The sequence below is a fragment of the Pelophylax lessonae genome (assembly GCF_965119305.1).
Source record: "Pelophylax lessonae genome assembly, chromosome: 10".
In the NCBI taxonomy this organism is placed as follows: Eukaryota; Metazoa; Chordata; class Amphibia; order Anura; family Ranidae; genus Pelophylax; species Pelophylax lessonae.
Window position 1 is genome coordinate 229,302,124 of NC_138777.1, and position 12,797 is coordinate 229,314,920.

The 12,797-nt window shown below is 46.0% G+C and overlaps 1 protein-coding gene across 2 annotated transcripts in view; it reads left to right on the forward strand.

The window, feature by feature from the left end:
- The first annotated feature begins 9,774 nt into the window (after positions 1-9,774).
- Positions 9,775-12,797, forward strand: part of NFAT5 (nuclear factor of activated T cells 5) — a 195,272-nt gene continuing 192,249 nt past the window's right edge. The window contains exons 1-2 of one of the 2 annotated variants that reach the window (XM_082270028.1): positions 9,775-9,843; positions 9,878-10,409. In XM_082270028.1, the coding sequence (XP_082126154.1) occupies positions 10,319-10,409 (91 nt within the window). In that variant the 5' untranslated portion in view covers positions 9,775-9,843; positions 9,878-10,318. The remainder of the gene's footprint in view (positions 9,844-9,877; positions 10,410-12,797) is intronic. The other variant, XM_082270026.1, reaches the window with a different exon arrangement.

A 12,797-nucleotide genomic window follows, 5' to 3' on the forward strand; every position in this document is an offset into this window, starting at 1 on the left:
AGTATTCAGACCCTTTGCTGTGACACTCATATATTTAACCACTTGCCTACTGTGCACTTAAACACCCTTCCCATCCAGGCCAATTTTCAGCTTTCAGCGCTGTCACACTTTGACTGACAATTGCGCGGTCATGCTACACTGTACCCATTTGAAATTTTTATCATTTTTTTCACACAAATAGAGCTTTCTTTTGGTGGTATTTAATCATCTCTGGGTTTTTTATTTTTTACAAAAAAAAAGAATAAAAACAGAAAATTTTGAAAAAAAAAAAAAAGTTTTTCTTATTTTCTGTGAGTAAATTTTGAAAATAAATTTTTCTCCTTCACTGAAGGGCGCTGATGAGGCGGCACTGATGGGCACTGATAGGCTGCACTGATGGGCACTGATGAGGCGGCACTTATGGGCACTGATGAGGTGGCACTTATGGGCACTGATGAGGAGGTACTAATATGCCGCAATGATGAGCACTGATAGGCGGCACTGATAGGTGGCACTGATAGGTGGCACTGATAGGGGGCACTGATAGGGGGCACTGATGAGCACTGATAGGCGGCACTGATGAGCACTGATAGGTGGCACTGCTGGGCACTGAGAGGTGGCACTGCTGGGCACTGAGGTGGCACTGCTGGGCACTGAGAGGCGGCACTGGCGGGCGGCACTGCTGGGCACTGAGAGGCGGCACTGATGGGCACTGGCGGATGGCACTGATGGACAATGACAGGTGGCACTGATGGGCAGCACTGATGAGCACTGATGGGCAGCACCATCAGTGCCCACACTCAGTGCCCATAGTGCTGCCAGTCAGTGCTTATCAGTGCCTAGATGAGCAGGCACTGATGGGCACTGACTGGCAGCACTATGGGTACTGATTGTGGGCATTGATGGGGACACTGATGGCGGGCACTGTGGGCACTGATGGGGGGGCACTGTGTATGTTTTTTACCTTGTAGTAATCAGGGCACTGGTGATCAGTGCCCTGATTACATGTCTCTTTGTCCCTGGCGCTGTGCAGCTCTCCCTCCTTCCTCACACTGCAGGCTCCGTGTGAGGAAGGAGCGCCGGCGATGAGAGATGATCTCATATGTTTACATATGAGATCATCTCTCATTGGATGATCCGATCACGTGGTGAATGGCCGCTGTGATTGGCCATTCACCACGATCTGTGATCGGCCGTGTCCAAGGGACACGGCCGACACAGATTCTCCCCGCTGCGCGCTCGCGGGAGCGCGCGGGGGGCGTGTCACTGGGAGGCTGTTTAAAAACGGCCTCCCGAAAATTCGAGTCCGCGCTGCAGCCGTATATAGGCTGTAGCGCGGATGGCAAGTAGTTAACTCAGGTGCTTTCCATTTCTTCTGATCATCCTTGAGATGGTTCTACACCTTCATTTGAGTCCAGCTGTGTTTGATTATACTGATTGGACTTGATTAGGAAAGCCACACACCTGTCTATATAAGACCTTCCAGATCACAATGCATGTAAGAGCAAATGAGAATCATGAGGTCAAAGGAACTGCCTGAAGAGCTCAGAGACAGAATTGTGGCAAGGCACAGATCTGGCCAAGGTTACAAAAAGATTTCTGCTGCACTTAAGGTTCCTAAGAGCACAGTGGCCTCCATAATCCTCAAATGGAAGACGTTTGGGAGGACCAGAACCCTGGCTGCAATATAACAAAGAGTGAAAAATTTAAGGGGGTCTGAATACTTTCCGTACCCACTGTATGACAAAAATTAAATATATTGGATAAATTTTGGCTCTTTTTTTATTAATATCGCAAAAAATAAAAAGCACAGAGGTAATCAAATACCACCAAAAGAAAGCTCTGTTTGTGGGAAAAAAAGGACGTAAATTTCGTTTGGTTACAGCATTGCATGACCGCGTAATTGTCAGTTAAAGTCACGCAGTGCCAAGTTGAAAAAAGTGGCCTGGTCATTGAGCAGCAAAATCTTCCAGGGCTAAAGTGGTTAATTTCGAAATTCGACCAACCAAGCCTTCAATTTCACCCCATATTGCTACAGAAAATAATTTTTGTGGCTGGGAACCTTGTTTTCTTTCCGAGAATTTTCTTTTCTTTCACATGCGCATTTCTTTATCGATTATATTTCTCACACTATTCTCCCATTATTGATTATTTATTTTATTTCAGGTTCTTATATAGCGCTGATTAGAAAATTGTTCCTTTTTTAAAAAAAATTTCCAACATGGCCGAACACTCAATTTCAATGACCGCATGAAAATCGGCCATTGCTGCGGCCCAATAATGGTGCAAAATTAGAACGAAAATTCTTAGATTAGATTTTCGAAAGAAAATACTTTCAAAATATGACCCATGTGTGGCCATCCATACACTACATCTTCTCTAAACAAGATAACTAAAATCAGCTGGCATGTATCTTGTCTGACCTCAGTGATGTGCGCCTTGCTTTATAAATAAGATCCCATTATTTTCTTGGATATGGACAAAATACAAACTAACAGCCCACTGAGTTTGGTCACTGCTTTTCCTATTCATGTCACCAGCCCTGGGCGAGATTCGGAATGCCGCAGGAATGTGGTGGGAGTCAATGGCATGATCCCATTCAGGAATGGTCTCTGAAAAAAAAAAAAAAAAACACAACATTTGAGGAAGTTGAAGCATAACTCCACTTTTGTTGAGAAAAAAACACCTCCCTCTCTGGGTGATCTCTGTACATTGCAGGGATTGTAATAAACTTTGTTGCAGATTTCTACCTTTTGTTATCCTGAAGAAATCATTGTTTGTTCCTCTGTGCTGAGTGGGCCAAATGGGAGTGGTTTCATATGTATCTATCAGCTGTGGCAGCTGCAGGGCACTAATGAGGAAAGCTACTGAGCCTGCATCCCTTGAGACGTGTTCCTATTGGGAGTATCTCAACGAAAATGACATTTGTGTTGCAGGGGATGCCAGAAATCTGACTTGTATCTTAGTGCAGACTTCTGGGAAAATTGGTGAGCCAATCACACGAGCAGGAAATGATGTTTCTGGGGGTGTGGTCAGTATACATTCTATGTACAGAACAGCTCCAGGCGGCCATATTGCATTGCATTTTGAGAAAATTACAACAGCTGCAGATTGAAAAGGAAAGGTCATCTTTAATAACATTCAATTACAATATGATTTGTGTCGCAATTGTATACGCTATATTGTTTTTTCTTTATTTGCTGTTTTTTTTCCCCAGGAAAGTGGAGTTACCCTTTAAATAAATAAGCCCAATCTTCCTTCCCATCTCATTGGGAAGACATTGGATGTATTTTAATAAATAAAGTAAAACTGTGAGGTCACTAATCCTGTGAAACAGCAAACCGATTTTTAAAGCATGCACTTACAGGTGTCTCCTAGCCGATGGAGCCCCTTTGTTGCTCCCAAATTCATGCAATCTGATGTGCAAATCTTGAGTTTAGTGGAGAAAGTCGCACTTCCTCCTGTCCCATCGGTATAAGTGTGTCGAAATACCATGTAAAAAAAAAAAGTGGCGCTTTACACCTTATAACAGCAAACTATTTATTATTATTATACAGGATTTATATAGCGCCAACCGTTTGCGCAGCGCTTTACAATGTGAGGGAAGACAATACAGTTACAATACAATTCAATACAGGAGAAACTAGAGGGCCCTGCTCGTTAGAGCTTACAGTCTAGAATGGAGGGTCAAGTGAAACAAAAGGCAATAACCGTGGGGGATGGGCTGATGAAGAAGATGGAGGTATATTTGTTAGGTGTGGGTAGGATAGGCTTCTCTGAAAAGGAGGGTTTTCAGAGATCGCATAAAAGCTAAAAGAGTAGGAGATTATCAGACAGATAAGGGTAAGGAGTTCCATAGGATTGGAGAGGCTCTGGAAAAGTCCTGGAGCCGAGCATGGGAAGAGGTGACGAGGGAGCTAGAAAGCAGGAGGATTTGAGAGGAACGAAGAGAGCGATTAGGTTGGTATTTTGAGACTAGACTAGTGATGTAGCTGGGGGCTAACCTGTGGATTGCTTTGTAAGATGTTGTAAGTATTTTGAATTTAATTTGTTGGGTGAGCGGAAGCCAGTGGAGGGATTGACAGAGAGGAGCAGCGGACACTGAGCGATTGGTAAGGTGGATGAGTCTGCCGGCAGCATTCATGATGGATTGAAGGGGGGAGGAGTCTGTGTAGAGGTAAGCCAATGAGAAGGGAATTGCAGTAGTCGAGGCGCGAGATGACCGGGGAGTGAACTAGGAGTTTTGTTGTATCTTTGGTTAGAAAGGGGCGTATTTTGGAGATGTTGCGGAGGTTGAGGCGGCAAGATTTGGACAGCGATTGGATGTGGGGTTTGAAGGAGAGTTCAGAGTCCAGGACAACACCTAGGACCTTGGCATGCGGGGATTACAAGTTTTGGATGGATTGAGTTTGAGGAAGTGGTGTGACATCCAGACCGATATATCTGATAGTAAATTAGTGATACGTGAGGAGACTGAGGGAGTGAGCTGAGGGGTGGATAGATAGATTTGGGTATCGTCAGCATAGAGATGGTATTGGAAGCCGTGGGAGGCTATCAGCTGACTCAGAGAGGAGGTGTCCATTGAAAATAGGAGGGATCCAAGAACAGAGCCTTGGGGGACCCCAACAGAGAAGGGAAGAGGAGAGGAGGAAGTAGAATTGTGCATAACGCTAAAGGTGCGGTTTGGATAAGTAGGAAGATAACCAGTGAAGAGTACAGTTACGGAGACCAAAGGCATGGAGTTTTTTGAGGAGGAGGGGATGGACAACCGTATCAAAGGAAGCAGAAAGGTCAAGGAGTAGGAGTACAGAATAGTGTCCATTGGTTTTGGCCATTAGTAGATTGTTTGTCCGTTTTAGGAGAGAAGTTTCAGTGGAGTGTTGAGGCCGAAATCCAGACTGAAGGGGATCAAGGAGGCTATTCTCAGCAAGGTGGTCGCACAGTTGGTTGTAGACTAGACGTTCGAGGAGTTTGGATGAAAAGGGGAGCAAGGAAATAGGGCATAGGTTGTTAAGATCGGTTGGGTCCAGTGAGGGCTTTTTAAGTATGGGGCTGACCATCCTTTTTTTGGGGTGCCTTCAGGTTTCTTCAGGGGTGCCTTGGGTAAATGACTAAAAATTGCCCAAAATGTATATACAAGCCAGCAGGTAGACCAAGCTTGCCTTTTAGTTACACAATTTCACAGGTTTTTATTTTGCACCATTACAACCTTCCAGCCATCTGAGTCCTAACAATTAATGAAGTCATCAGTTGATAGGGAGGACATTGGGTGTCTGCATGGCATCCTTATTTGCCCCTCCCCTGTCCTTCTCTATCAGTACTGTGGTCACATGAGCTGAGTGAGGGAGATAAACATTGCAATACTAGCCAGTACCAGTCTGCAAAGGTGTACATGCTTTGGATGAATAATTCATGTTGGGTGTCCCACATGTGTAGATGTTGCACCTCTTTGCTGGTGGGTGTGGTTGAACTTGTACAAAAGATCTGAGGTCTTCTTCTCTACCCTTCTGAAAAAAAAGCAGACAGAGCTTCTATGTAATCTATAGCTACACAATCCTTCTTTTCCATCTGTAAATTACGGATCACTTCAGCTGCTAGACATCTAAAGCCTCGTACACTCACAACGATTGTTGGCCGACCGATCGGCCGTCTTTTGTCCAGTGTTGTTGTGTTGGTTGAAATGTGCTCTAGACTGCATGCGAATTTTATCGGCCAACAAAAACCAACTTCAGAAGTGATGTCATGTGCTGGTCTACTTTTCCTGTGTTTTTTCTTCTCTGAGCATGCCCAGTCTTGCTCATCAGATTTTTGTCTGTCGAAATCTGTACTGACTGAAGAACAATCGGCCATTCTTTTGACGGCCAACAAAAATTTTATAGCCTGCACACCAGATTTTGTTCAGCCGAAAAGTCGCAGTCGGTTGTCGGAAGCATCATACTAACAAGCCGACAATCGGCCGATCGGACGTTGGCCGAAAATTCACGGCCAACAATCGTTGCGTGTGTACGAGGCTTTAGTCTTTCACTAAGCCGCTGCCTCTTCACAGCTTCTGGCACGCTCCATTCTTCTACTGCCTGAGTGGCCTGACTCATCCATGTCTCAAAGTCCTACTATCCAGCAGGGGTTGATATTTTCCCTGAGAAGAAGCAGAGTTTTCTGTACCCTTGGTTTGCAGGGGCGGAGACATTTTTCACCAGACTCTCAACTAGCTGGCTCGTGTCCGTTTAGAATGAATGGGGGGGGGGGGGGGGGAGCCCTGGCTCCACAGAAATCCGCACCACCTGGTCCTGCATTCCCCACACCATATTGCGGTTGCGGTTGCCCTTCAGCTGCATTTCCTGATCGCAGCGGGATCACTCGGGCATTTACCCCCTCCGTTAGGTGTACCTCTTCCTCCCAGAAACTGACAGGTATATTTTCTTGCCATTCCATCAACACCCAAACATAGTCCAGGGTAAATTCTACCTTCGCATTCAGAATGTAGGCCCTCTGTTCTAGAACTAAAGCTAACCAAAGCCCACAGTAGCAAGCAGCTGACTGATAGAGGGGTTCTCTAACAGCAGACTTTACAGATCATCAGACAAAGTTAAATCATTTTGGTAACAGGCCAGCAAGAGGTTAGTGGCCCACCTAGTAGTGTCAGAGGGTGGTACAGGGTCATCCTCCACCAAAGGTTCAGTAGAAGAAGCTGCCACTTGGCTGGTGTGTTGAGCAGTAGGAAAGAGTTTGTCAGAGCTTTCCCCAAGAGTATCCTATGATAGTCTCTTAGGCGGACGGATTTTCCATCTAAGTCTTTAATGCACATTATCTAAGGTTTCAGGTTTATGAGTCATTCCCCAATGACTACAGCCAGGCTGTGGTTCTTCCAAACTCTTAGGGGTGCCATTCCTTCTTGTGTATTGGATTGGAGGGTCTAGGTCTTCCCTTAAATCTTGTACCTCGGGGATGTCAGCTGGTTCCTGTTTAACCCCTCCAATTCCTATCGGAGGGGATGGTATCTCAGGGGCTCCTCTATCTCGAGAGGCTCACTTGATGGACCCTGGGAAACAAAGAGCTTTGGCCTGGTTGGCAGATCCTTTTAAAGCCTCTCCCATAATTCTCCCCCAGAGAACATGGCCTGCTGGGAGGTGTAGTTCATGAATAGTTCAACAGTTCAGCGATGGCTGCACAAAGGACTACAGTTCCCACGATGCTCCTCTCTAGGCTCAGACATGTGATGCAGATACTCTGAGCCCAACACCAGAGGGATAGAGAAACAGTCTGAAGAATTGGAGGACAAGTCTGCAATGTCAGGTAATCGTAGTCCGCTCCCGGTTACACATGCATTGCTCAACTGTGATTTTGGCACATTCTTCCACACAAACAGTCTTCAAATCTTGAAAGTTCCGTGGACCTCTTCTATGAACTCTGAACACACAAATGCGCTTGCGGAAGAATGGTCAAATATTCATATAACAGCTTCAACTCTTCTGAGAAGGCTGTCCACAAGGTTTAGGAGTGTGTCTATGGGAATGTTTGACCATTCTTCCAGAAACGCATTTGTGAGGTCAGGCGCAGATGTTGGACGAGAAGGCTTGGCTCGCAGTCTCCGCTCTAATTCATCCCAAAGGTATTGGGTTGAGGTCAGGACAAGTCAAGTTCTTTCACCCAAAACTCGCTCATCCATGTCTTTATGGACCTTGCTTTGTGCACTGGTGCGCAGTCATGTTGGAACAGGAAGGGGCCATCACCAAACTGTTCCCACAAAGTTGGGAGCATGAAATTGTCCAACATGTCTTGGTATGCTGACGCCTTAAGAGTTTCCTTCACTGGAACTAAGGGGCCAAGCCCAACCTCTGAAAGACAACGCCACACCGTAATTCGCTCCTCCACCAAACATTCCCATAGACACACTCCTAAACCTTGTGGACAGCCTTCCCAGAAGAATTGAAGCTGTTAGAGCTGCAAAGGGCGGTATGCTGACGCCTTAAAATTTACCTTCATATGAACTAAGGGGCCAAGCCCATCCCCTGAAAGACAACCCCACACCATAATCACCTCTACACCAAATGATTGGGACCAGAGCACAAAGCAAGGTCCATAAAGACATGAATGAGTGAGTTTGGGGTGGAGGAACATGACTGGCCTGCACAGAGTCCTGACCTCAACCAGATAGAACACTTTTGAGATAAATTAGAGCGGAGACTGCAAGCCAGGCCTTCTTGTCCAACACCTGTGCCTGACCTCACAAATGCGCTTTTGGAAGAATGGTCAAACATTCCCATAGACACACTCCTAAACCTTGTGGACAGCCTTCCCAGAAGAGTTGAAGCTGTTATAGCTGCAAAGGGTGGTATGCTAACGCCTTAAAAGTTCCCTTCACTGGAACTAAGGGGCCAAGCCCAAGCCCTGAAAAAGAACCCCACACCATAATCCCCCCTCCACCAAATGATTGAGACCAGTGCACAAAGCAAGGACATGGATGAGGGAGTTTGGAGTGGAGGAACTTGACTGGCCTGCACAGAGTCCTGACCTCAACCAGATAGAACACTTTTGAGATAAATTAGAGCGGAGACTGCAAGCCAGGCCTTCTTGTCCAACACCCATGCCTGACCTCACAAATGTGCTCAAACATTCTCATAGACACACTCCTAAACCTTGCGGACAGCCTTCCCAGAAAAGTTGAAGCTCTTATAGCTGCAAAGGGAGGGCCAACTCAATATTGAACCCTACGGACTAAAGCTGGATACACACTATACAATTCTCTTTAGATTTTTTTCCTTTAGATTTACCAAAACCATATAATATGAGGTCAAACCTAAACACTTTCAATTTGTATGCAATTAGGCAGGCCCTTGCACTACATAGTTGAAGGTAAATCTAAAGGAAATCGGACAAAAAAAAATGTATCCAGCTTAAGGCTGGGGTGCCATAAAAGTTACCGTAATTTGCATGTAAAGGCAGGAGTCCCAATACTTTTGGTGATATAGTGTGTGTGTGTGTATATATATATTAGTGATCGACCGATATATCTTTTTTTTATTGCCGATTGTAAATTAATATTTTGGTCATTGCATATTGGTATCGGCCGATATTTTCGTACATTAAATTTTTTTTTTTACAGATACTCTTGTGGAGGGATCTGCTTTGCGGCTTTGATCGGGTCTTCTCTTCGGCGGCGGTGCAGGCTGGTTGCCCGGTGGGACGGGAGACCCGGGCGAGCCGAGAAAGGTGGCGGCGGGAGGGGGGGGGGGGACGTCCCTTCCCGTTCCTTGTATTGACCGCCGAGCAGCTTTCTCAGCCGCATCGGTTGTCATTACAAGACAGCCGACCGTCGGCTATGGACGGCGGTACCGGGGTAATGTCTCTAGCTGCAGGCATCACTCCGGTACAGCACTTTCCTGAAATATCGGCAATATTGGTAACCTCAGGGGCCGATTCAGGGAAAGTGCATATCGACTTTGCCGATAATCAGTCGATCTCTAATATATATATATATATATATATATACTATATATACACAGTAAATACGGTATATTGGATAGATATTAAAATGGATACATATGGATTGGATACATATAGAAATATATATATTGGATACATATTGATACGGATACACATGGATTGGATACATATAGAAACATATATATTGGATACATATTGATATGGATACATATAGAAACATATATATTGGATGCATATTGATACGGATACACATGGATTGGATACATATAGAAACATATATATATTGGATATATATGGATTGTACAGTATATGCTTTTGTTATTTTTTTAATTGCTATTTTTTTTCCCCATGAAAGTGGAGTTACCCTTTAGGTAGCGGATATGGATAGGTTATTTTTGGAGGATAGGGATATGGTTTCGTGTCACTTTAACGTTCTATCATGGATGACACGGAGCGAACACTGTGATCCAGAGCTCTCGGCTTGGCACAGCGACTATTATGCAAGGAGTTAATTTTTAGCGAAGACAAAAGGCAGAGGGACCAATGTGTTTAACTTGGAAGGACATGGCTTGGAAGCTGCCAGACAGGTTTAGGCAGAGTAGCAGCGAGGAATTCTCTTTAATGATCCAGGGCTCCCGTCTTCAATAAGCTGCAGCCGGCGGGTGTCAGAGATCTATTCGGACGAGGAGCTCACCCCCCTTACGAAGGCAGCGCGGGATCTAACACAGCGCCACCGTGCCCATGCCAGGGCAGGCACAGCGACCAGGAATTCGTTCGTGAGCGGCTGAAGGGATTCCTGTTCTTGGATTTCACAAACGACATAAAGACACTTATTGATTCCCGAACATTGCCGTGACCTAGAAAGAGTTTTGACAACCTGAAAGTGCGCGGCGTTATGCGCTCCCTCTCCGAAGATATCGTCTCTGCTCCTCGGCTTGCAAGTTGCTGGCGACCCGGGGTCATCTCTGCTGGAAAAAGACAGAGAGGTAAGGGAAATAGCGGTTCACCTGTCCTGTAATTATCACACAAAACGTACATTTTGAAATGATAAATATCTCATCTATTGACAGTGTTATTAACCACTTGCTTACCGGGCACTTTACCCCCTTCCTGCCCAGGCCAATTCTCAGCTATCAGCGCTCTCACACTTTGAACGACAAATGCGCAGTCATACAACATTGTACCCAAATTAAATTTTTATCATTTGTTTTCAAACAAACAGAGCTTCCTTTTGGTGGTATTTAATCACTACTGGGGGTTTTATTTTTTGCCGAACAAACGAAAAAAAAACAGAAAATTTTGGAAAAAAAAAGTTTTTTAAGTTTGTTCTAACATTTTGCAAACAGGTAATTTTTCTCCTTCATTGATGTGCACTGATGAGGTGGCACTGATGGGCCTTGATAGGCACTGATAGGCTGCCCTGATGGGCACTGATAGGCTGCACTGATAAGCTGCACTGTATTAGATTATAAGCTCTAACGAGCAGGGCCCTCTGATTCCTACTGTATTAAAGTGTATTGTATTTGTACTGTCTACCCTCAAGTTGTAAAGCACTGCGTAAACTGTCGGCGCTATATAAACCCTATATAATAATAATAATGGGCACTAGTAGGCTGCACTGATAGGCTCTGATAGGCTTCACTGATGGGCACTGATAGGCTGCACGGATGGGCACTGATAGGCTGCACGGATGGGCATTGATAGGCAAAACTGATGGGCACTGATAAGTGGCACTGAAGGGCACTAACAGGTGACACCGATGGGCACTAATAGATGACACTCATGGCCACTGAAGGGCACTAAAAATAGATAGTAATGATGGGCCCTGATAGGTTGCACTGATGGGCACTGATAGGCTTCACTGATGGGCACTGATGGGCAAAACTGATGGGCACTGATAAGTGGCACTGAAGGGCACTAACAGGTGACACTGATGGGCACTAATAGGTGACACTCATGGGCACTGAAGGGCACTAATAATTGTACTGATGGGCCCTGATAGGCTGCACTGATGGGCACTGATATCTTCACTGATGGGCACTGATAGGCTGCACTGATGGGCACTGATAGGCAAAACTGATAGGCACTGATAAGTGGCACTGAAGGGCACTAATAGGTGACACTGATGGGCACTAATGGGTGACACTCATGGGCACTGATGGGCACTAATAGGTGGCACTGATGCGCAATGATAGGCACTGGTAGGTGACACTGATAGGCAGCACTGATGATGGGGCACTGATAGGTGGCACTGGTGGGCACTGGTAGGTAGCACTGACCTGCACTGGTAGGTGGCGCTGGTGGGCACTGGTGTGCACTGGTAGGTGGCACTGGTGGTCACAGTTGCTCTTCCTCTTCGGAATCGATGTCCCTCTGACAGCAGCTGCTGATAGCATGAGGAGAAAAAAAAAAAAGCTGATCGCCGGCTGCTGTATACATCACGTGATCTGCTATCATTGGCTGACAGCTGATCACGTGGTAAGGGGGCCGGGATCGGTCCCTTACTCCGGTCTGTGATCAGCCGAGTCTCATGGACTCGCTGATCACAGAGCGATTTGCGCGCTCCCCGCAGGGTGCGAGCAGGCAGCTCATGCACAGGAGGATGTAAATGGACGCCCTCCCAACAATTTAGGTCCACGCTGGAGCCGCCTTTCGGCATGAAGAAGTTAAACCCAAAAGCAACCATTAATTATATTGCAGTTTACCAATTCTTAGATGTGACGGCTGCATTCGTTTTCTTTTTTGTTTTCCTTTCTTTCTTTTTTTTTCATCTGGTGATCCTGCCAGTAAGTCTGTTGTTTTTCTACAGAACAAGGTATCCAGCAGATGTAGCAGTTAGGGGGATGAGAGGATGAGACAAATAATTTACCACTGAAAGGGGTGCCTTAAGTCCCCGTTCACACTAAGGCGACCTGTGAGGCGACCTGGTCGTCTCACAGGTCGCCGTAGGTCGCCTTCCATAGGGAAGCTGCGGACCCGTTCTAATAGGAGCGACACAAGTCGCTCCGACTTAGAAAAAGGGTCCGGAGCTTCTTTGGGGCGACCCGGAGGCGACCGCCATAGACTTCAATGTTATGAAGTCCGTGGCGGCCGCTCCGAGGTCGCGGCGTGCTGCTCGCACCGCGACCTCGGAGGTCGCCCCCCCAAGTTGGATCGCGGCAATGTGAACGGGGCCTTAATGAGCAGCTTCTATTTATTTATTTATGTAAAATCTTTATCCCAAAAGGGAAAAAAAAAACTGTTTGTTGTAAACTGCTTCTAAAGTGTGAGCTGGAGTTTGGCTTCAATGTATGAGTGCCGGTTCACACATATGCGATTCGGGAACCCTGCAAATCCCGCCTCGCACTTAACTCGCAGGCAGTTCACACTGCCAT